This window comes from Triticum aestivum, chromosome 7D (genome assembly GCF_018294505.1).
Source record: "Triticum aestivum cultivar Chinese Spring chromosome 7D, IWGSC CS RefSeq v2.1, whole genome shotgun sequence".
Lineage (NCBI taxonomy): Eukaryota > Viridiplantae > Streptophyta > Magnoliopsida > Poales > Poaceae > Triticum > Triticum aestivum.
In genome coordinates, this window is record NC_057814.1 from 102,035,302 (window position 1) to 102,060,343 (window position 25,042).

Sequence of the window (25,042 nt, forward strand, 5' to 3'; positions counted from 1 at the left end):
GTGGCTGCCTGCCGCCGCTGCCGCTGCGTGTGCCGTTGATGCTGCTTGCCGTCGCCGCCCTATGTTGCTGTTTGCCGCTGCCCGCCGCCGTTGTTGCCTGCTGCATGCGTTGCTGCTTCTGCTTGCGTCGCTGCTGCCCAATGCCTGTGTTGTTGCTTCTGCTTGCGCCGTCGCTGCTCACTACCGCTACACCGGCCTTGGTGCCGGCCGGGCATGGTGCTGTCCAGCGCCCCTCGTGCGGTTCGCCAGGCGTCAGTGGTGTAGCTAGTGCGCGCGTCGCCGCTTGTGGACTGCAGCGACCACCAGTCGCCGTCGTGGGATTCCAGCAGCCCAACCCCCTCCCTTCCGCGGTGGTTCCGTCGAGGATGGGGGAAAGGGTGTGGGAGGAAGAAGATCTAGTGCCAACGTCCGTCTCCGCACAGCAGTTTGCCCGCGCCACATGTACCCGACAGGTGGGCCATCCCTGTTAGTTATCCAGTTAGTCGCGGCTTGCAGCCCATTTAGTGCACTTTGTTATTCACTTGACGCAGAAGTGGTGGTCTTTCGTGATTTTTGGCAAAAATGACAATTTTACAATACTCTAGCCACGAATATGGTGGTTTTGAGCAATTACTCCTAAAAACTCAAGAATAGAAAAGGCGCATAACCTACATGAATGGATTTGCATTGAAGTTTATTTTCATAGGAAGTACTCCCTCCGTTCCAAAAAGCTTGTCCCAAGCTTGTTCCTCAAATGGATGTACTAGCACTAACTTGGTACTAGATACATCCATTTGAGGGACAAGTTTTTTCGGACGGAAGGAGTATATAGGTTTCTTCCAAGAGGTCAGAGACTCGGAGTGAATGAAAATTTCATCTGCACGAACAGTTCTAGAGTTCTTTTGCTTGTTTTATTGTTTGGTTAACCTGTTTTTATCTCCTTTATGCTTTCTTTCCTACTCCTACAATAATAAAATGTCAATCTCAACGTTCAGCAGTCGGGCAGACTGAGCTTGCAAGGGCAAGGTCCATACAAAAATCAATGCAGGGGATGGCGACGGTTTTGCTGGTTGGTCCGTTGGTCAGGCAACGAAGACGTAGGAGGCGGTGGCACATGGGGACTCGTCATCATCGTCGTCGCCGTTATGGGGGAGGCCGTCACGGTAGACGTAGACGAGGACCCAGACGGCGTAGACGACGCAGTAGGCGTAGCCCATGAAGTGGACCTCGAGAAATAACAGGAGGTAACCGAGGATGGTGAGCAGCACGCTGATCCAGAACCCCGTCTGCTCCAGCAACAAGGCAAAAGAAACAGCATGCAAAAGAGAAAGAGATGGCCAGGCATCCGGTGAATCAGCTGGTGAAAGAGATGCATGGAGGAAATGAAACACGGTGAGCTCGCTCTTCGGCGTGTGTGTGTGTGTGTGTGTGTGTGTGTGTGTGTGTGTGTGTGTTGCGCACGTACGGAGTAGCGGCCATGGCGGAGGTAGACGCCGAGCGGCGGGAGGAGGACGACGCACAGGAGGTCCAGCCACCGCCGGCACCAAGCGCCCAACCCCATCTCCTCCTCGGCTCCTCCCGTCGTTGGTGGATGCTGCTCTTCTCTTCTCCCGCGCTCGCCGGTTGGCTGCTTGCTTGCTGATCCTTTTGCTGGAACGGAAGGATAACTACGGCACGTGCGCTGACTGCTCCGCCAATACTAGACTAGGCTTCGTGCCAGTTGGAACTTGCAACGAGTAGCTAGTAGTAATAAAATGTATAATATTCAGTACAACTTAACCTGGCAAACAAACCGTCATAATGGAGTACTCACGAGCTCGGGACAACTTAGTACGATCCATTGTCGATGTATACCACGAGTTCTCGACAAGTATTTGGCAGATTATGAAACCACATCTTCTGCTAGCTACTCGTAGCTTTATTGTCTGGTTAACTAACCTCGAACTAGCGAGAGATGGGTGGTCGGTCAGGCTAGGCGATGGAGACGTAGGAGGCGGCGGCGGCGGGGTCGTCCTCCTCGTCGACTTCTCCGTTGTCGCCGTTGCTGGGGTAGCGGACGAATAGGGCGAAGACACAGACGGCGCCGAGGTAGCTGTGCAGGTAGTCCTTGTTGGGGTGGTAGCCGAGTAGGAGGAAGACACCAAGGAAGGCGAGCAGGTTGTGCAGGTAACAACCCTTGCTGCAGTGGCAGAGTAGCACCAAGGCACCAAGGAGGGCGAGGTAGTCGTGCAGGTAGCCCATGAAGGGGGCCTCAGTGACGAAGAAAAGGCAGGCGAAGTAGCCGAGGACGGTGCACGGCACGCTGATCCAGAACCGCGTCTGTTCGGGCAACAAGCAGCGAGAAAGAGTGGCAGCGTCCGGTGAATCAGCTGGTGAAAGGGATGCATGGAGGGGAAATGAATGTGTGAGTTGCGTACGTACGGAGTAGCAGCCGTGGCGGAGGTAGACGCCGAGCGGCGGGAGGAGGACGTCGCACAGGATCTCCAGCTACCGGCGGCGCCGCGAACCCGGCCCCATCTCCATCTCCTCCTCCGGCGGATGCTGCTGTACGGTGCTGCTCGCCTGAGCGGTTGTGGAACGAGCTGTAGGGGGGACGCTCGCTGCTTCTCTTCTTCTTGTTGGAACGGAACGGCGCGTGCGCTGACTCCTACGTGAACGCCAGACTAGACTATTTCAGGCTTTGTAGTACGAGTACAACTGTGCCAGTCGGAACTTGCGATGGGCAGCACACCAAAGTTGTAAAGTTAGACCCGCCGAGTCCACACGTTCTGCAGCAGCTTCCGAGGAAGCACCTCCCTTGGACTTGAACTACAAATGAGCAACCTCCATGCGGAAAACTTCCATCGGCTGAATTCGGCGAATATTGCTCTCATCCTCAAGAAAGATGGTGCTGAGGACATCACGGATTTCCGACCTATCAGCCTCATTCATGCCGTGGCCAAGCACTATTCGGTTAGCTCCGCACATCAACAGATTGTTTCAATTGCACAAGATGCCTTCATAGAAAAATGAAGCATACGTGATAACTTTCTATTCGTGTGTAATCTGGCCAGAAGATTCCACTGCATCAAAAATCCAATGTTCCTTCTCATGCTCGACACCAAAAAGGCTTTTGATTCCGTTAGGTGGCACTACCTCATGGACATGCTCAACCACCACTGCTTGGCTTCACTGCTCGCTTTCGCGGATGGATCTCGGCCTTTCTATCATCGTCATCTTCTCGGGTCTTGCTAAATGGGATTGTGGAGGACATGATAAAGCACAGATATGGCCTCCGGCAGGGAGACCCACTATCTCCGTCGCTATTCGTGCTAGCCATCGACCCGTTGCACCACATTCTAAGCAAATCGACCCGCTCCACCACATTCTAAGCAAGGTTGTTGATCAGGGGGAACTTCACCCTCTGGGAAGACGACGCACGTGCATTCGAGCTTCTCTCTACGCCAACGGTGCGACTGTTTTCTACGCCCCGATCAAGGAGGATGTCTAATTCCTTGCTGCCACTTTTGCCTCTGAAAGAACATGCGGTGCCCCCATGTTTGGTTTTGGTAATTGATGACAATCTCTATGGACTAATGGTTGCCTTGAGTTATATTTGAAGGATTTGTCCATAGGCATTTCTTGAAGTCCATGTGTTGGTTTCAAGGAGTTTATGTGGTGACCAAGGTGTTATTAAGGAATTATCCAAAGATTGGTCATGTGAGAGTAGAGCTTATTGCAAGCATGTCTTGAAGAAGAAGATTGTGTGATCATTCATGTTTACCTTCAAGACATCATCCAAATGAAGAGAGTTGGAAAGAGTCAAGGTTGATCAAGACTATCAAGTTGATCAACACACAAAGCGCACAAGATGTACCAAGAGGGATCAAGCGATCCCATGGTGTGGTAAGCATTGTCGATTACGCTTTGTGTACTAACCCATGATCTTCGTGAGAGTTCTTTGTGGGGTTAGGTTGCGGTGTGCAAGTTCAAGTGAAGCATCATGAAGAGATCAAATGCTTGAAGCTTGCCGTCCATTGTGGTGACAATGGACTTGTGAAGATGTGCGGAAGAGTGGCTCACCCATAGTGGAGTATGGGGGAGCAATCAACTAGTCTTCATCGAGCCAACACAACCAAGAAAGGTGGTCCATCTTGAGGGAGTCAAGATCGTCATCTTCTGGCTCAAGTGGACCATGTGCAAGGCAAAGGTTTGCTCTTGATAGGTTTTCTATTTTACCGGTCTCATGATGGTAGTTGGGAGACCGGGTTATAGGATCGATTGCCGTACTATCAAGGGGGGCTCTCGATGAGTAGCTTGATCGTATCGTTCATAGAGAGCTCAAACCATTGCATCCTTACATCATCTTTGTTGGTTCTTGTTTGGTTCTTCTCTTTGTGAGTTTTGGAGCTTATGGTCATCTTGATGACAAGCTCGAGTTCATCGAAAACGGAGTTCACTCGCATCTTCTATGATGTTTTCGATGTTGGAAGTTATGTCGGTTCTTCTCGGTTGGAGGTTTCACTCCTCTATTTTTTGGCATACCTCCCCTGCCTCTTCTTACTATAACCAGTCGCTGTTTTGATGCTACTCGTCTTTCTCAATCCAACAAGCTTGAGTTTGCTCAATTCGGAGCTCATATGCAGAAGTTATGGCAGTTTTGGTTTCCTAGCGGTAGTACCGCGGCCAGAGCGGCAGTACCGCTTATCACCCCAAGCGGTAGTACCGCTGTCCAAAGCGGTAGTACCGCCTATGGCCATAAGCGGTAGTACGGCTACGGTTCCGCGCTGGTACCGCCTCGATTTTGGGTCTTGCATTTTTCGTGTCGAGTTTTGCAGTAGTTGCACGGCAGTAAGGCACGGCAGTTCCACCTATAAGCGGTAGTACCGCCCTGATGGGCGGTAGTACCGCCTATAAGCGGTAGTACCGCTCCGGTCGGGCGGTAGTACCGCTACTGTTTTTTGGTCCCGTGTTCTGCTCCTCCAGCGGTAGTACCGCTGGGGTGCGCGGTAGTACCGCTTATAAGCGGTACTACCGCCCCAAGGTTCATGTTTGGTTGCTCCTTTTCCCTGCTTCTTCCGCCAGAGCGGTAGTACCGCTCGTGGAGCGGTAGTACCGCTCGTGTGCGGGCTGAGCACATAACGGTTGGATTTTTCCCCTTTTATAAAAAAGGGGGTCTTCTTCCCCATTGAACCTTATCCTTTGAGCTCGTGTTCTTCCCCCATTGTTGACCTTCTTCGAGCTTGCTAACTCTCAATCCCTCCATGGATTCTTGCTAGTTTTTGAGGGAAAAGAGAGAGGAGATCTAGATCCACATTTCCACCAATCACTTTCTCCTCTTTGTGAGGGGAACCCCTTGGATCTAGATCTTGGAGTTCTTGGTGTTCTCCTTCTTGTTCTTCCTCTCTTTTTCCTCCCTAGCATTAGTTGCTTCGGTGGGATTTGAGAGAGAAGGACTTGGGCGCTCCGTGTGCCCTTGCCATTGCATTTGGTGCATCGGTTTGAGTTCTCCACGGTGATACGTGGAAGTTACAAGTTGAGAAGCTTATTACTCTTGGGTGCTTGGTGCCCTTGAGCTTGTTCCTCTTGGGTGCTTGGGCACCCTAGACGGTTGGTGGTGTTCGGAGCTCAATCATTGTGGTGTAAAGCTCCGGGCAAGCGTCGGGGTCTCCAATTAGGTTGTGGAGATCGCCCCGAGCAATTTGACGAGTACCGGTGACCGCCCCCAAGGGTTGCCAAAGTGTACGGGTTCGGTGACCGCCCCCAAGGGTTGCCATTTGTACGGGTTCGGTGACCGCCCTCAAGGGTCCCTTAGTGGAATCACGACATCTTGCATTGTGCGAGGGCGTGAGGAGATTACGGTGGCCCTAGTGGCTTCTTGGGGAGCATTGTGCCTCCACACCGCTCCAAACGGAGATTAGCATCCGCAAGGGTGTGAACTTCGGGATACATCGTCGTCTCCACGTGCCTCGGTTATCTCTTAACCGAACCCTTTACTTACGCACTTTACTTTGTGATAGCCATATTGTTTCTTGTCATATATCTTGCTATCACTTAGTTGTTTATCTTGCTTAGCATAAGTTGTTGGTGCACATAGGTGAGCCTAGTTGTTGTAGGTTTTGTGCTTGTCAAATTAACCGCTAGGTTTATTCCGCATTTGTTCAAGCCTATACCGTAATTATTTTAAAGCGCCTATTCACCCCCCCTCTAGGCGACATCCACGATCTTTCAGCCTCCTTTGAGAATCTACCGACCTAGTCACAAACTGCGCCAAGAGCCTGGTTGCACCTATCCTGTGTGAGAACATTGACCTCGATGACACGCTACAATCGTTTCCAGCCTGTCGGTCCTCCTTCCCCATCCGGTACCTGGGGTCTGCCGCTCATGATCAGAAGGTTACGGAGGATTCACCTACAACATTTTGAGGACAAAACCACAGGGAAGCTTGCACCATGGAGGGGGAGGCATGTGGCCAAGGCGGTCCTCAGGACGGTGACCATATATCATCTCACGCCACTTGATCTCCCGGTCGAGGTGCTTAGGAAAATTGATCGTTTGTGGCACGCCTATCTTTAGGCTGGCTCTGACACGGTGATCGGTGGGAAGTGCAAGATCAATTGGGCGAAATTGTGTAGGCCTAAAGAGTTCGAAGGCTTGGGAATTTAAAACCTTGAGAAGTTCGCTATTGCAATTCAGTTGAGATGGCTATGGATAGAATGGAACACGCACCGGCCGAGAGCGCCGCCCACGTTGCGTCCCTGTTGTCCTTGTCTGTTCAATGTCTCCAAGATGTTTACTGTACGGGACAAGACGGATATCTACCACTCCCATTCAATGCCCGTTCGTCCGTATGCCGCCATCAAGCAGGCTCACCGGCCGAGGAACCAACTACGGCGTTGCGCATTGACGCACCCGGACGCTTGGCCTTACTATAATCCGTTATTTAAAGGAGGCGACACCTGGCTAAACTCCACAACGCAACACTTTCGCTCCACATCCTCGTCCCTTGTACCACATCCACCATGACTGCAACCTCTAGCACCATGTAGGAGAGCCTGTCATCAGAAAGAATCACGAGATGGTCGCCCTTGCAGCTGCCTAGCAGACTCACCGTGCCTGGCGGATCGAGCATGGTATGTCGACCAGCTCGCCCAAGGTCTCCGACGATGACACGACATCAGACCTCGCTCCTGTGCATGCCAGCATGACTATGAAGTAGGCGTAGGCACACTACAATGTCGCCATAACGGAGGAGGAGCCTGCTCGACTCCTATGTCGACCTTCCAGCAGGTGCAGGAGGAGCAGAGGTACAACATGTTCCTCCCCGAGTAGCACTGGCAGGCGGAGGGCCAAATCTACGGCAAGAGCACAATTGAGTAGGCCGGGGCCGCCTGTTGGAAATATGCCCTAGAGGCAATAATAAAATGGTTACTATTATATTTCTTTGTTCATGATAATTGTCTATTGTTCATGCTATAATTGTGTTGTCCGGAAATCGTAATACATGTGTGAATACATAGACCACAACATGTCCCTAGTGAGCCTCTAGTTGACTAGCTCGTTGATCAACAGATAGTCATGGTTTCCTGACTATGGACATTGGATGTCATTGATAACGGGATCACATCATTAGGAGAATGATGTGATGGACAAGGCCCAATCCTAAGCATAGCACAAAGATCGTGTAGTTCGTTTGCTAGAGCTTTTCCAATGTCAAGTGTCATTTCCTTAGACCATGAGATCGTGTAACTCCCGGATACCGTAGGAGTGCTTTGGGTGCACCAAACGTCACAACGTAACTGGGTGACTATAAAGGTACACTATAGGTATCTCTGAAAGTGTCTGTTGGGTTGACACGGATCGAGACTGGGATTTGTCACTCCGTATGACGGAGAGGTATCTCTGGGCCCACTCGGTAATACATCATCATAATGAGCTCAAAGTGACCAAGTGGTTGGTCACGGGATCATGCATTACGGTACGAGTAAAGTGACTTGCCGGTAACGAGATTGAACAAGGTATTGGGATACCGACGATCGAATCTCGGGCAAGTAACGTACCGATTGACAAAGGGAATTGTATACGGGATTGATTGAATCCTCGACATCGTGGTTCATCCAATGAGATCATCGTGGAACATGTGGGAGCCAACATGGGTATCCAGATCCCGCTGTTGGTTATTGACCGGAGAGTCGTCTCGGTCATGTCTGCATGTCTCCCGAACCCGTAGGGTCTACACACTTAAGGTTCGGTGACGCTAGGGTTGTAGAGATATTAGTATGCGGTAACCCGAAAGTTGTTCGGAGTCCCGGATGAGATCCCGGACGTCACGAGGAGTTCCGGAATGGTCCGGAGGTGAAGAATTATATATAAGAAGTCCAGTTTCGGCCACCGGGAAAGTTTCGGGGGTCACCGGTATTGTACCGGGACCACCGGAAGGGTCCCGGGGGTCCACCGGGTGGGGCCACCTATCCCGGAGGGCCCCATGGGCTGAAGTGGGAGGGGAACCAGCCCCTGGTGGGCTGGTGCGCCCCCCTTGGGCCTTCCCCTGCGCCTAGGGTTGGAAACCCTAGGGGTGGGGGCGCCCCACTTGGCTTGGGGGGGAAGCCACCCCCCCTTGGCCGCCGCCCCCCAGGGGCCCTATATATAGTGGGGGGAGGGAGGGCAGCAGCACCACAAGCCCTGGCGCCTCCCTCTCCCTCCCGTGACACATCTCCCTCCTCCCGCAGCGCTTGGCGAAGCCCTGTCGGAATCCCGCTACTTCCACCACCACGCCGTCGTGCTGCTGGATCTCCATCAACCTCTCCTTCCCCCTTGCTGGATCAAGAAGGAGGATACGTCGCTGCTCCGTACGTGTGTTGAACGCGGAGGTGCCGTCCGTTCGGCGCTCGGTCATCGGTGATTTGGATCACGACGAGTACGACTCCATCAACCCCGTTCACTTGAACGCTTCCGCTCGCGATCTACAAGGGTATGTAGATGCACTCCTCTCTCTCGTTGCTAGATGACTCCATAGATTGATCTTGGTGATGCGTAGAAAATTTTAATTTCTGCAACGATCCCCAACAGTGGCATCATGAGCTAGGTCTATGTGTAGTTTCTATGCACGAGTAGAACACAAAGCAGTTGTGGGCGTCGATATTGTCAATTTTCTTGCCACTACTAGTCTTATGTTGATTCGGCGGCATTGTGGGATGAAGCGGCCCGGACCGACCTTACACGTACGCTTACGTGAGACAGGTTTCACCGACTGACATGCACTAGTTGCATAAGGTGGCTAGCGGGTGTCTGTCTCTCCCACTTTAGTTGGATCGGATTCGATGAAAAGGGTCCTTATGAAGGGTAAATAGAAATTGGCATATCACGTTGTGGTTTTATGTAGGTAAGAAACGTTCTTGCTAGAAACCTATAGAAGCCACGTAAAAACATGCAACAACAATTAGAGGACGTCTAACTTGTTTTTGCAGCATATGCCTTGTGATGTGATATGGCCAAAAGGATGTGATGAATGATATATGTGATGTATGAGATTGATCATGTTCTTGTAATAGGAATCACGACTTGCATGTCGATGAGTATGACAACCGGCAGGAGCCATAGGAGTTGTCTTTATTTTTTTGTATGACCTGCGTGTCATTGAATAACGCCATGTAAATTACTTTACTTTATTGCTAAACACGTTAGCCATAGAAGTAGAAGTAATCGTTGGCGTGACAACTTCATGAAGACACGATGATGGAGATCATGGTGTCATGCCGGTGACGAAGATGATCATGGCGCCCCGAAGATGGAGATCAAAGGAGCAAAATGATATTGGCCATATCATGTCACTATTTGATTGCATGTGATGTTTATCATGTTTTACATCTTATTTGCTTAGAACGGCGGTAGCTTAAATAAGATGATCCCTTATAATAATTTCAAGAAAATGTTCCCCCTAACTGTGCACCATTGCGAAGGTTCGTTGTTTCGAAGCACCACGTGATGATCGGGTGTGATAGATTCTAACGTTCGAATACAACGGGTGTAAGCCAGATTTACACACGCAATACACTTAGGTTGACTTGACGAGCCTAGCATGTACAGACATGGCCTCGGAACACGGAAGACCGAAAGGTCGAGCATGAGTCGTATAGAAGATACGATCAACATGAAGATGTTCACCGATGTTGACTAGTCCGTCTCATGTGATGATCGGACACGACCTAGTTGACTCGGATCATGTTTCACTTAGATGACTAGAGGGATGTCTATCTGAGTGGGAGTTCATTGAATAATTTGATTAGATGAACTTAATTATCATGAACTTAGTCTAAATCTTTACAATATGTCTTGTAGATCAAATGGCCCACGTTGCCCTCAACTTCAACGCATTCCTAGAGAAAACCAAGCTGAAAGATGATGGCAGCAACTATACGGACTGGGTCCGGAACCTGAGGATCATCCTCATAGCTGCCAAGAAAGATTATGTCCTAGAAGCACCACTAGGTGACGCACCCATCCTAGAGAACCAAGACGTTATGAACGCTTGGCAGTCACGTGCTGATGATTACTCCCTCGTTCAGTGCAGCATGCTTTACAGCTTAGAACCGGGGCTCCAAAAGCGTTTTGAGCAACACGGAGCATATGAGATGTTCGAAGAGCTGAAAATGGTTTTCCAAGCTCATGCCCGGGTCGAGAGATATGAAGTCTCCGACAAGTTCTTCAGTTGTAAGATGGAGGAAAATAGTTCTGTCAGTGAGCACATACTCAAAATGTCTGGGTTACACAACCGCTTGACTCAGCTGGGAGTTAATCTCCCGGATGACGCGGTCATTGAGAGAATCCTTCAGTCGCTTCCACCAAGCTACAAGAGCTTTGTGATGAACTTCAATATGCAGGGGATGGAAAAGACCATTCCTGAGGTATATTCAATGCTGAAATCAGCGGAGGTGGAGATCAGAAAGGAACATCAAGTGTTGATGGTGAATAAAGCCACTAAGTTCAAGAAAGGCAATGGTAAAAAGAACTTCAAGAAGGACGGCAAGGGAGTTGCCGCGCCCGGTAAGCCAGTTGCTGGGAAGAAGCCAAAGAATGGACCCAAGCCTGAGACTGAGTGCTTTTATTGCAAGGGAAATGGTCACTGAAAGCGGAACTGCCCCAAATACTTAGCGGACAAGAAGGCCGGCAACACCAAAGGTATATGTGATATACATGTAATTGATGTGTACCTTACCAGTACTCGTAGTAGCTCCTGGGTATTTGATACCGGTGCGGTTGCTCATATTTGTAACTCAAAACAGGAGCTGCGGAATAAGCGGAGACTGGCGAAGGACGAGGTGACGATGCGCGTCGGAAATGGTTCCAAGGTCGATGTGATCGCCGTCGGCACGCTACCTCTACATTTACCTACAGGATTAGTTTTAAACCTCGATAATTGTTATTTAGTGACAGCTTTGAGCATGAACATTGTATCAGGATCTCGTTTAATGCGAGATGGCTACTCATTTAAATCCGAGAATAATGGTTGTTCTATTTATATGAGAGATATGTTTTATGGTCATGCCCCGCTGGTCAATGGTTTATTCTTAATGAATCTCGAACGTGATGTTACACATATTCATAGTGTGAATACCAAAAGATGTAAAGTTGATAACGATAGTCCCACATACTTGTGGCACTGCCGCCTTGGTCACATTGGTGTCAAGCGCATGAAGAAGCTCCATGCTGATGGACTTTTGGAGTCTCTTGATTACGAATCATTTGACACATGTGAACCATGCCTCATGGGTAAGATGACCAAGACTCCGTTCTCCGGAACAATGGAGCGAGCAACCAACTTATTGGAAATCATACATACTGATGTGTGCGGTCCAATGAGTGTTGAGGCTCGCGGTGGCTATCGTTATGTTCTCACTCTCACTGATGACTTGAGTAGATATGGGTATGTCTACCTGATGAAACACAAGTCTGAGACCTTTGAAAAGTTCAAGAAATTTCAGAGTGAGCTTGAGAATCAACGTGACAGGAAAATAAAGTTCTTACGATCAGATCGTGGAGGAAAATATTGAAGTCACGAATTTGGTACGCACTTAAGGAAATGTGGAATCGTTTCACAACTCACGCCGCCTGGAACACCTCAGCGTAACGGTGTGTCCGAACGTCGTAATCGCACTCTATTGGATATGGTGCGATCTATGATGTCACTCACCGATTTACCGCTATCATTTTGGGGATACGCTCTAGAGACAGCTGCATTCACTTTAAATAGGGCACCGTCGAAATCCGTTGAGACGACACCGTATGAATTATGGTTTGGGAAGAAACCTAAGCTGTCGTTTCTAAAAGTTTGGGGATGCGATGCTTATGTCAAGAAACTTCAACCTGAAAAGCTCGAACCCAAGTCGGAAAAATGCGTCTTCATAGGATACCCTAAGGAAACCATTGGGTATACCTTCTACCTCAGATCCGAAGGCAAGATCTTTGTTGCCAAGAATGGGTCCTTTCTAGAGAAAGAGTTTCTCTCGAAAGAAGTAAGTGGGAGGAAAGTAGAACTTGATGAGGTGATAGTCACTCCTTCCGAACCGGAAAGTAGCGCAGCGTGGGAAGATGTTCCTGTGGTGCCTGCACCGACTGGGGAGGAAGTTAATGATGATGATCATGAAGCTTCAGATCAAGTTACTACTGAACTTCGTAGGTCCACAAGGACACGTTCCGCACCAAAGTGGTACGGCAACCCTGTCATGGAAATCATGTTGTTAGACAACGGTGAACCTTCGAACTATGAAGAAGCGATGGCGGGCCCGGATTCCGACAAATGGCTAGAAGCCATGAAATCCGAGATAGGATCCATGTATGAAAACGAAGTATGGACTTTGACTGACTTGCCCGATGATCGACGAGCCATAGAAAATAAATGGATCTTTAAGAAGAAGACAGACGCGGATGGTAATGTGACCATCTATAAGGCTCGACTTGTCACTAAGGGTTATCGACAAGTTCAAGGGGTTGACTACGATGAGACTTTCTCACCCGTAGCGAAGCTGAAGTCCGTCCGAATCATGTTAGCAATTGCCGCATACTATGATTATGAGATATGGCAGATGGACGTCAAAACGGCATTCCTTAACGGCCATCTTAAGGAAGAACTGTATATGATGCAGCCGGAAGGTTTTGTCGATCCTAAGAATGTTAACAAGGTGTGCAAGCTCCAGCGCTCCATCTATGGGCTAGTGCAAGCATCTCGGAGTTGGAACATTCGATTTGATGAGATGATCAAAGCGTTTGGGTTTACACAGACTTATGGAGAAGCCTGTGTTTACAAGAAAGTGAGTGGGAGCTCTGTAGCATTTCTCATATTATATGTGGATGACATACTGTTGATGGGAAATGATATAGAATTCTTGGGAAGCATAAAGGCTTACTTGAACAAGTGTTTTTCAATGAAGGACCTTGGAGAAGCTGCTTATAGATCAAGACGCCTCATTGGTCTTTCACAAAGTACGTACCTTGACAAGATATTGAAGAAGTTCAATATGGATCAGTCCAAGAAGGGGTTCTTGCCTGTATTGCAAGGTGTGCAATTGAGCACGGCTCAATGCCCGACCACGGCAGAAGATAGAGAAAAGATGAGTGTCGTCCCCTATGCCTCGGCCATAGGGTCTATTATGTATGCCATGCTGTGTACCAGACCTGATGTAAACCTTGCCGTAAGTTTGGTAGGAAGGTACCAAAGTAATCCCGGCATGGAACACTGGACAGCGGTCAAGAACATCCTGAAGTACCTGAAGAGGACTAAGGATATGTTTCTCGTTATGGAGGTGACGAAGAGCTCGTCGTAAAGGGTTACGTCGATGCTAGCTTCGACACAGATCTGGATGACTCTAAGTCACAAACCGGATACGTGTTATTTTGAATGGTGGGGCAGTAAGCTGGTGCAGTTGCAAGCAAAGCGTTGTGGCGGGATCTACATGTGAAGCGGAATACATGGCGGCCTCAGAGGCAGCACGAGAAGCAATCTGGGTGAATGAGTTCATTACCGACCTAGGAGTTATTCCCAATGCGTCGGGCCCGATGACTCTCTTCTGTGACAACACTGGAGCTATTGCCCTTGCCAAGGAGCCCAGGTTTCACAGGAAGACCAGGCATACCAAGCGTCGCTTCAACTCCATTCGTGAAACTGTTCAAAATGGAGACATAGATATTTGTAAAGTACATACAGACCTGAATGTAGCAGATCCGTTGACTAAACATCTCCCTAAAGCAAAACATGATCAACACCAGAACTCTATGGGTGTTCGATTCATCACAATGTAACTAGATTATTGACTCTAGTGCAAGTGGGAGACTGTTGGAAATATGCCCTAGAGGCAATAATAAAATGGTTATTATTATATTTCTTTGTTCATGATAATTGTCTATTGTTCATGCTATAATTGTGTTATCCGGAAATCGTAATACATGTGTGAATACATAGACCACAACATGTCCCTAGTGAGCCTCTAGTTGACTAGCTCGTTGATCAACAGATAGTCATGGTTTCCTGACTATGGACATTGGATGTCATTGATAACGGGATCACATCATTAGGAGAATGATGTGATGGACAAGGCCCAATCCTAAGCATAGCACAAAGATCGTGTAGTTCGTTTGCTAGAGCTTTTCCAATGTCAAGTGTCATTTCCTTAGACCATGAGATCGTGTAACTCCCGGATACCGTAGGAGTGCTTTGGGTGTACCAAACGTCACAACGTAACTGGGTGACTATAAAGGTACACTACAGGTATATCTGAAAGTGTCTGTTGGGTTGACACGGATTGAGACTGGGATTTGTCACTCCGTATGACGGAGAGGTATCTCTGGGCCCACTCGGTAATGCATCATCATAATGAGCTCAAAGTGACCAAGTGGTTGGTCACGGGATCATGCATTACGGTACGAGTAAAGTGACTTGCCGGTAACCAGATTGAACAAGGTATTGGGATACCGACGATCGAATCTCGGGCAAGTAACGTACCGATTGACAAAGGGAATTGTATACGGGATTGATTGAATCCTCGACATCGTGGTTCATCCGATGAGATCATCGTGGAACATGTGGGAGCCAACATGGGTATCCAGATCCCGCTGTTGGTTATTGACCGGAGAGTCGTCTCGGTCATGTCTGCATGTCTCCCGAACCCGTAGGGTCTACACACTTAAGGTTCGGTGACGCTAGGGTTGTAGAGATATTAGTACGCGGTAACCCAAAAGTTGTTCGGAGTCCCGGATGAGATCCCGGACATCACGAGGAGTTCCGGAATGGTCCGGAGGTGAAGAATTATATATAGGAAGTCCAGTTTCGGCCACCGGGAAAGTTTCGGGGGTCACCGGTATTTTACTGGGACCACCGGAAGGGTCCCGGGGGTCCACCGGGTGGGGCCACCTATCCCGGAGGGCCCCATGGGCTGAAGTGGGAGGGGAACCAGCCCCTGGTGGGCTGGTGCGCCCCCCTTGGGCCTTCCCCTGCGCCTAGGGTTGGAAACCCTAGGGGTGGGGGGCGCCCCACTTGGCTTGGGGGGGAAGCCACCCCCCCTTGGCCGGCGCCCCCCTGGAGATTGCATCTCCCAGGGCCGGCGCCCCCCCAGGGGGCCTATATATAGTGGGGGGGAGGGAGGGCAGCAGCACCACAAGCCTTGGCGCCTCCCTCTCCCTCCCGTGACACATCTCCCTCCTCCCGCAGCGCTTGGCGAAGCCCTGTCGGAATCCCGCTACTTCCACCACCACGCCGTCGTGCTGCTGGATCTCCATCAACCTCTCCTTCCCCCTTGCTGGATCAAGAAGGAGGAGACGTCGCTGCTCCGTACGTGTGTTGAACGCGGAGGTGCCGTCCGTTCGGCGCTCGGTCATCGGTGATTTGGATCACGACGAGTACGACTCCATCAACCCCGTTCACTTGAACGCTTCCGCTCGCGATCTACAAGGGTATGTAGATGCACTCCTCTCTCTCGTTGCTAGATGACTCCATAGATTGATCTTGGTGATGCGTAGAAAATTTTAATTTCTGCAACGATCCCCAACACCGCCATGAGCGCGGCGAACCCGAACTTCTTTGTGGAGCAGCGGGCGCTCTACGAGGCCACGCGTGCTCAAGGTGTCGCTCGAAACACAAAGCAAACGCAGTCGTGCCCGCACAAGCACTGGCGGCGCAGGCGGTCATGGACCCCAGCACTGCCAACTACACATCCTACGCGTCATCGTCCAACTTTCGGGGGCGCATGTGGCATGTGGACAGTGACGGACCGTCCATGTCCATCATCGACCTCACGTCCACTGGCACTGGCGACGGACAGGTCGGGGACTCCTCTGAGGATGAGTAGGGCATGGGAGGCGACAGGGCACTCTGTCCCAAGTGGGCCGGTCTGTCTCTCATGTTCTACCCTTCCTCGCCGGAGACTGTACCTTCACTTCACGGGTTTTGAACCCTGCCGTCGCTCATGGAAGCAGCAGATGGAGAATGTGGTCACCGATGCGGAATACAAAGGAAGTGGACGACGGGCGCCGCCGTAGGATAGGTTTAGGGTCCGGCTGCTTCTTTAATGAAAAATGTCCGAATTGTAACGAATGTGCTCCGGTTTATATGAAAATCCGTCGTGTTTGCATGAAATTTATCTGGTTAGTTGAAACCGTGTTTGAAATGTATGCGGTCAGTGTTGGATGGCCAACTCCCATATCCATGTCCATGGACGAATGTAGAAGCAAATTTACGGGCAAGCGCTAACTATGCAAAGACCGGGTGTGTGCTAATTGTATATCACTTTCATGCTCCGTTTTTAAGCTAGAATTCACCCTTTTGTAAAAAAAACACAAGGAGGCACAATAAGGAGGTTGGATTTAAGTGGGTCAACTCAATTTTGGTACAGTGACAAGACCTCGCCCAAATAATCTCGTTGTGGGCCTGACAATCCACACGGCATGGAATCTTCAAACACGGTCAGGCGACCAGGACGTAGGAGGCGGCGGTGGCGGAGTCGTCGACGTCGTCGTTAGCGCCATTACTGGGGCAGTTGAGGAATGCGACGAGGAGCAAGACACAGGAGAAGGTGAGGCAGTTCCGCACGTAACCCATGACGGGGGCTTGAATAACGAAGAGAAGGCAAAAGTAGTAGCCGATGATGGTGCGCAGCACGCTGATCAAGAACCGCATCTGCTCCGGCACCAAGCGGCAAGAAAGAGTGAGCGGCAGCATGCATCGGGTGAATCAGCCAGCGAAAGAGATGCACGCATGGAGGAAACGAAACATGCACGGGGATTTCGCCAACGAGCGTGAGCGTGAGTGTATCTTGTGTACTTACGGAGCAGAAGCCGTGGCGGAGGTAGACGCCGAGCGGCGGGAGGAGGACGGCGCACAGGGTCTCCAGGCACCGGCGGCAGCGCGAACCCGGCGCCGTCTCCATCTCCTCCTCCGGTCCGGTGGGTGCCGCTGTCCCCGGTGCAGCACGCGGTCGCCGGAAGCGGAAGCGGAAGCGGAAGCGGGGGTGGGACGAGGAAAGGACTGATGGAGCACTCCTTGCTTCTGTCCATTCGGTGGAACGGAAGGGTATAAACTCCTCCACCAGCGACCGACCGCGCGTGCGCTGACTCGTGTCATGATATTTGGACTAGACTTTTCCGGGTACATATTTCCATACTCGTGCCGCTGTGCCAGTTGCAACTTGCAGATTTTAGACCAGGGTTGCAAAGTTAGACCCGTCCCGTCGCCAGGTTCCACGGGAGCTTGCGAGAAAGCATGATGCCCCTTGAACTTGAGCTACAAATGAGCAACCCTGCAACTGGCACACCACGGCATCACAATCACACCCTGATTTACCTCCGTCCGGAATTACATCCATCTGCACGACAACTAATTCCGGACGGAAGGAGGGAGTACGTGCTTGACTTACCAGAGAACTGAACCAACACCGAGATCTGATACTACATCCCCTCAAAGAACAAAAAATGATACCACACACCAGGATAGCAATATGCAGGATTTCGTGTCTGACTTGCTACGATTGGCAAAGGATCAAAACTCAATCCATTTGTTACTACCGATATAATCGACCAATTTTTGTTGGTTCCAGTGCTGGACACTGCACAAACACGGATGTTGGTAAAATTCAGAAGAAAACCACTTGTGCGAATTCACATGCACAATATAAAAGCGAGGCCTCACCATGGTGAAGGTTGCAATAGCTTCCAGCCTACTGTTCATTTCATAACAATAAATCATGTTAAACTGTCTCCAGCCACACTCTCTGGGTAGTTTCTTACCCAGAGAGTTGAATGATGTTGTACACCCGAAATCCTGGAACATAAGGAGGAATTGCGTTCTCATTTGTTATATCAAGAGATGTAATGCGGTATGAAGGGTGTATTGACAGACCATACTATTTCGGAAGGGGAAAAAAGGGGCACATGATGCACTATTCTCACAGATAAATATCTATCATGAACAAGGTTCTACAATACAGATTGTGTTATCAACACCAGGTAGAGAAACAAAGAGCAAATTCTCACAGGCATAAACACTTATTCTGCGACTGAACTTTACGAGCAAAAAAATTAAAAATGTACCACACTAAAGTATTGTTGTGTAGTTCTTCATATCATACAGTACATGATACCTGGAACAACCTTTTCTAGATGCCACACGTGATTTACTTCGGAAATTGCTATTGTCAAGCAAGTCCAGCGACCGTTGCTGCCAGCAACAAGCAATATTTTTTTCTGATCCCACATCTCCAACAAAGACATTTTGTGTATCTTCTCTACCCCGTGGGTATTGCATCAATCATGACAAAAGCCGTAATTGTGCATAAGTTTGAGTCAACCAGGTCAAGGCAGTTCCTCCTTATGCTCTTCCGCATTTCTGCATCAAAACATATTGAATCTATCAAGCAGAAGTACATTCTTTCATGAATTAGAGCTTCTATGACTGTGATTCGCCACTCGATAGCACCAAGACATGCAATTTTCATCAAAGTATTTCAGTCATGAGATCCCCTATCATCAGAGGCAGAGCCCCTGTCACAGCGAGGAAGACTATTATTCTGTTGTGGCTGAGAAATCCAGTGCAGCCCATCGAGCAATTCCGAGTACATCCTCTGGTCCAATGCTCCTCGCTTCCGCTCTTTCAGCTCCTCCAGCAACTGGAACGCATCCTCTGTCCGCGTAGCTCGGCACAGCTCCTCGAGCAGCGTCCTGTAAGTGATCATATCTGGCTTCCGCTTGCTGTCCAGCATATCCAAAAGCACCTCTCTCGATTCCTCGAACCTCCATTCCAGTGCTAGCGCGGCCACCGCCGACATGTACACGCCGCCGCTCGGCACGAACCCCTTCTCCCTCATCGTCTTGAGATACACCAACCCGTTGTCGGTCCTGCCCTTCTGGAACATGGCCTTGACGATGTAGCCGTAGGTGAACTCGTTCGGCTCGCAGCCGTAGAGGGGCATTTCCCGGAACACCTTGAGGGCGTCGTCCACCTCAAGGCAGCGCCCATACGCCTTGATGATGAGGTTGAGCAGGTAGGTGTCCGGGACCACGCCCGTGGCCTTCATCTGGCGGGAGAGGGATCTGACGGCGTGGAGGTAGACCAGCGACGCGGGCGGGCGGCGCACGCGGCGGACGACGGTGCTGAGGAGCAGCGTGAAGGTCTCGACGTTGGGGCGGCAGCCGGCGTTGGCCGGGAGGGCGCGCATCTTGTTGAACATGTCGAAGGCGATGGGGAAGAGGCTGCGGCGGTCGCAGCAGAAGCGGAGGCAGGCGTTGAAGAGCTGGAGGTCGGGGGCGCAGGCCCCCGCGAGCACGTCGTGGATGAGGTTCTCGGCGGCGACGGGGCGCTTGCCGGAGGAGGCGGCGTTGAGGGCGGCGATGTAGGAGGCGGGGCCGTGGCGGAAGCCCGGGCGGAGCGCCGCCCAGCGGAAGAGCGCGAGCGCGAGGTCCGGGTCCTGCTCGGAGTTGATGGCGTCGGCCAGGTCGCACGCGGTGAAGCCCGGGCGCAGCCGCGTGACCCACGCCGCGAACTGATCGTCCGGCGGGGAGCGGACGGGGGACCGCGGCTCCCAGGCGGGCGCAGGGCCCTCGGAGTCGCCGAAGAAGGTGGAGGAAGAAGTGGTGCTGAGGTGGTGAGGCTTTAGGAGCCGGACGGCCCGAGGAAGGCGGCGGACGGCGGCGAGGAGCGCCATAGCGGGTGGTGGCGGCGCGGCGGCGTCTCCCTAAAGCGCAGGAGGAGGAGGGGGGGGGGGGGGGGGGGAGATCGGAGCGACGGTGGAAAGGTCACGCGCTCGAGAAAGGCCTCGCGACGCGGGCCGGTGAAAACGGGCCGGCAAAAGAATTAGGCCCAGCGACCCATTTGACTCGGACTTACTCAGACCATGGAGATGCTGCCGTCCATATCGTCGTCGGCCTTCTCGCGGCGCCGTTCACGGCGGAGGCGGCGGGCGAGCGAGACGAGGACCGCGGCGAGGGCGACGCCGAGGAGGTCGGCCGCGGCGTCCCTGAGCGAGGCGCCGGAGGACCCGAAGAGGCGGGCCTCGTCGGCGGCCTCCTTGGCGGCGCCGACGGCGAGGGAGGCGGCGCAGCCGAGGGCCAGCGCGCGGCGGCGGAGGAAGGGGCGGGAGCTCCGGCCGGCGAGCGCGGCGGCGGCGAGCGTGATGAGGAGGCAGGCGAGGACGTGCTGCAGCTTGTCCGGGGCGAGCCACTCGTCGCCCCACTCCATCAATTAGCAGCCGCTGCCTCTGTCGATGCAGTGGAGTGTCTCTCTGTATGTCTCTCTCCGCCTTTGTTCGTGCTTTTAGAAGGTATAACTTTTTTTTTGCATGATACACAAGGTAGAACTTTTTTTTTTCAATGTAGAACTTTGATAGATGCATTACACATACCAAATGCTTTGCGTCATCAATTACGAGTAGTTTTTTTTTCTAGAACCATCAATTAAAAGTACCACCTCTGTCCTGATTTATTAGTCTCCTTTGTAATTTATGCTAAATTTTGACAAAATGTGAGTGCATGTTAACAAAAATTATATCGTTTGATTCGTATTTAAACATAGTTTTCAATGATATAATTTTTGATGACATACATGAATATTTTGTTAACTAAATTTATGATCAAAATTTGGCACAGACTACAGTGAAGACCAATAAACCAGAATGGAGTAGTAGTAGACTAGTGGTGGTGCTTTACAGCATTTAAGGCTAAACTAGAATAAACTGCATTCTACCCAGCTTATTTTAGAAGCCCAATTAAACTATTTTAGAAATCTATTAACATACTAGTTAAGAATTGACTAGTAGGCTTCTAAAAAAAATGTTTGGTTGGCCTTCTAGAGTAAGCTGAGTAGGGTAGCTTATTCTAAAAGCCCTCAAAATAACACGAAAGAACTAGCCCTTACAGCCGAGCTCCACAAATGCCTCATATATGTCGCATACAACCCAATCAGTGACCGGTCAGAAAATTGTGACCTACCCGAGCTCCTCAAACCGGCCCTATAAATTTGGGCTAACCGGTAGCCCCATATCTAGCCCATATCAGGGTGGATGTTACTAAAAAAATCTGGGCAGATACGAGGAGGCTCGGGCGCATCATGTTGGATCCAACAGCTAGGGCTCATCACAAATTCCACCAAATCCCCGCGACCTCGTCCAACGAGCCATTTTATTTCCTATCTTTTCCCTCGTCTGCCCCGGTCCTCCCCTAGCTCCACCGCCACACTAGCCGTGTCGTCGTCTTGACCCCTGAGCGCCACCACCACTGCCACAAAATTCCTACCCGGTCGTCTCGCCGCTCTAGACACCGTCGCCAGCCTCTTTCTGTTCAACAAATTGTCTGAGCAGTTCTATGTGTTTTTTTGTAGGCAAAACGATGTATGCGGATGGCTCATCGGATGAGGAGTATGGAAACACGGAGCTTGGTAAATTAATGCAAAAGGAGTTCTTTGATTCATCAGAGTCAAACAAAAATGTCGAGATGATGATGATCATGAGCATCCAGGAGGAAATGGACAGGGATGTGGAGCACATTATTAAGTTCGAGAGTTAAATCAAAGGGAGAAGAGTTTTGAACCATGGCGCTGGATCACAGCCGCTCTACAGGAACTACTTTGATCCCAAACCAACATTACCTAATACATCCTTTCGTTGACGCTTCTTGATACGTCTTCAATGTATCTATAATCTTTTATTGATTCATGTTATTATATTATCAATCTTAGGTAGTTTACATACAATTTTATATTATTTTTAGAAACTAACCTATTAACCTAGTGCCTAGTTCTAGCGACGATCGGAGGGCGCGTGGAGGCAAATCTCGCGGGATTAAGTTAGTGTTTGTCTTCGGTGGATCCACATGGATCATGTCTTCGTTTGCCTGCGTTCGTGTGTCTACAGGTTCAATCCCTCTAATATATGCTTCTCTTCATTGGCAACGGCTGATGTTCTGATGCATTGGTCATGTGCGGCCTTAGCACGACAACTTTCCAACTGTCTACTATAATAAGGTTTGCCCGACTCCGGTGAGGTGGACGTTGGCGGCGGTGCGCTTTCGGCTCGCTCTAGTGCTTGTTGTAGTCGTTGCTAGATGATATATGGACCTGGATTGCTAGATGGTGTCTGGACCTGAATGTATTTTTTGTTACTTCTCGTGTTCTTTATACTGTCATGATAGTTAATGAATAGATTAAAAACATTTTTTCCAAAAAAAACACAAACAAGTCCTACGAATTTAATAAAAATAGACATTCTAAAGTGTTGCCCGGGCACATTGAATAAGTGAAAATAGGGACCGGTTATATACGAGTAATGCTACACGCATTCAACGATGGCAGTTTTTGACTGGAAATTAGGGGTGAGGCAGGGCCCACCTCCATGAAAATCAGGGGGGAGAAGATTGATTAGTGTTTAGATGCCCGTGAGATGCCCGTATTCGTCCGTGCGTCTAGGATTATCGGTTATATACTTCAATCCTGAAAAAATTATTTTGGGCAAGTCATTAGATTATAAGAGATTCAAGTGTCGTCCTTGTTTCTCCATCTTTCTTTCTCTCCCAACGGTTCTTTCTTCCACAGAATCTACTTACCCAAACTACAAATTCAGGTGGTGTTTGGTTCTCTAGTCCTAGGACTTTTTCTAGTCCCAACTAAAAAGTCCCTAATTCATAAAAAGTCCCTCCCTGTTTGTTTCCAGAGACTAAGAAGTCCCTAGTCCCTTCCTAGAGGTTATTAAATGACCATGTTGCCCCTAGTATATATATAAAAATTAAAATTAAACAACACCATGGGGTGGCGGGCCAATGAGTGCATGGAGGGGCATTGTTGAAAAAGTCCCAAAAAGTCCAAAAAGACTCTCCTTAAGAGTCTTCTTCATTTAGTCCCAAATGCCTAGTTTAGTCCCTAAAAAGTCCCTCCCGTTTGGTAAAAAAGTCTTTAAGAGGATTTTTTTTAGTCCCTACACAAAAAAGTCCCTGAAAACAAACACCCCCTCAATCAACTTACGTATACGTAGCTACTATGAAAAATAAAACAGCCTATAGCACACGCAACCACTATACAATCCATGCAACGAACGTCGACGATGGTCGTGCCTCTAGGTACGTAGTGTACTACACCTCGAGACGGGCCAGCTCGTGGGTGAACACCTTCCTGAACTCCGGCATGCTCTCCGGCTCCAGCGACAGCGCGAGCGTGAGGGCGCCTTCCTTGCCGGCCGCGTTCATCACGTACACGAAACCGCTGTAGTACATGAGCGCGGGGCCCATGAACGCCGGCGCGCCCCATCCGAAGTCGGCGTCGGAGAGCGACATTCCCATCCAGCTGATGGCGCGCAGGTGCGCGCGAGAGATGCCGCTTCGTGGCAGGTTCATCACGTCCACGCCATCCAGGTAGTCCACCAGCGACCGCGCATATTCGTCCCCCTGGCTCGTCGCCGCGCGCGCCCGCCGAGCGCCATAGTCCACCGGGTTAGACACCACCTCCCCGACGGTGGCCACGGTCGACGTCCGGATCACCGCATTCCCGAAGTAGCCCTGCGGGAGCGGCGGCGCCAGGCGCGGGCGCATGTCGATCATGGAGTAGAGCCGCGTCTCCGCGTCCAGCGGCAGCCCCCGCGCGCGGCACGCGCACTGCCACACCAGCGCCACTACGGCGCGGAACGTGGACGCCCCTGCGCACCGCGCCCTTAGCGCGCTCACCTGCTGCTTGCTCACCGTGATCAGGGCGCTCGCGTACGTGGACGCGGTTGCCGCGTGCACCGGGGCCGGCTCCGGCTTGTACTCCGGGTGGTCGTACGGCACCGCGCGCTCTTGGCGCGCGGCGAGCAGCTTGTGGTCGAAGCTAGGCGGCACGGGCGCATCCTCTTTGCTGGAGCCGCGGGCGACGCTCGCCCAGGTCTCCACGAAGAGCGCCGCGCTCCGGGCGTCGACGACGGAGTGGTGCAGCGCCAGGCCGAGCACGACACCGCCGCAGCGCAGGTACGTGACCTGCGCCAGCAGCAGGACGCACGGCGGGTTCGGCGCGGGCGTCGGGGGCACGAACAGGTCGCGCATCTCGCCGCACGGCACGAACTCGTTCATGAGGTCCTCGAGCGCGTAGTGATCCGAGCGCGCAGTGACGAAGACCGCGCCCTCGCCGGTGCAGTCGATCTGGACACGCCCGGCGCCGTCCAGCCCGAGGCGGCCGGCCAGCGGGTAGAACGCCACCAGAGCCCTGGCGAGGCTGTCCTTGACGGCGTCGGCCGCGAAGAAGCCCGCATGCTCGCCGTTCGGCCGGTAGAAGTAGACCGTGGGCGTGTAGCCCCGGCGCGCAGCCAGGTCCAGGTTGGACAGCCAGACGGCGGCCCCCGGCGTTGCCTCCGCCGGGACGACCATCTCCGTCGACAACACCTGGACAGCTGCCATTGTGTGCCTCGTGTACGTGTCTCTTGCTCTCTTGTGCTGTACGTGCTTGGGACTAGGGAGTGCTCTACTACTGTGCGTGGACGTGGATGTTGTGTCTCCGAGCTCTTTGGGTGGTTTATATAGGCAGAGGATCAACCGTGCAGTAAGAGCAACTCCAACGGGGTTTCAACCACCTATGTTCGTTTGGGTCGTGACA

The 25,042-nt window shown here is 51.1% G+C and overlaps 2 protein-coding genes and 1 long non-coding RNA gene across 3 annotated transcripts; all 3 read right to left on the bottom strand.

Annotated features, from left to right (window-relative positions):
• Positions 1 to 1,720: 1,720 nt before the first annotated feature.
• On the bottom strand, positions 1,721 to 2,653 carry LOC123168025 (uncharacterized). The gene is made up of 2 exons (XR_006484191.1): positions 2,401 to 2,653; positions 1,721 to 2,298 (listed from the first exon to the last, which is right to left on the bottom strand). It is a non-coding gene; the product is annotated as an uncharacterized lncRNA (long non-coding RNA).
• A 14,134-nt stretch (positions 2,654 to 16,787) lies between these two features.
• LOC123168026 (pentatricopeptide repeat-containing protein At3g25210, mitochondrial) lies at positions 16,788 to 20,203 on the bottom strand. The gene is made up of 5 exons (XM_044585889.1): positions 18,592 to 20,203; positions 18,131 to 18,262; positions 17,859 to 18,047; positions 17,271 to 17,747; positions 16,788 to 17,122 (listed from the first exon to the last, which is right to left on the bottom strand). The coding sequence occupies exon 1, from the start codon at positions 20,139 to 20,141 to the stop codon at positions 18,945 to 18,947; it is 1,197 nt and encodes a 398-aa protein (XP_044441824.1). The 5' UTR covers positions 20,142 to 20,203; the 3' UTR covers positions 16,788 to 17,122; positions 17,271 to 17,747; positions 17,859 to 18,047; positions 18,131 to 18,262; positions 18,592 to 18,944.
• A 3,138-nt stretch (positions 20,204 to 23,341) lies between these two features.
• Positions 23,342 to 24,919, bottom strand: LOC123168796 (hydroxycinnamoyltransferase 4). Its single transcript, XM_044586663.1, has one exon. The coding sequence runs from the start codon at positions 24,844 to 24,846 to the stop codon at positions 23,554 to 23,556; it is 1,293 nt and encodes a 430-aa protein (XP_044442598.1). The 5' UTR covers positions 24,847 to 24,919; the 3' UTR covers positions 23,342 to 23,553.
• Positions 24,920 to 25,042: the final 123 nt, after the last annotated feature.

Coding starts and splice junctions, on each gene's coding strand:
- LOC123168026 (XM_044585889.1), bottom strand. CDS start 20,141: ATGGCGCTCCTCGCCGCCGTCCGCCGCCTTCCTCGGGCCGTCCGGCTC.
- LOC123168796 (XM_044586663.1), bottom strand. CDS start 24,846: ATGGCAGCTGTCCAGGTGTTGTCGACGGAGATGGTCGTCCCGGCGGAG.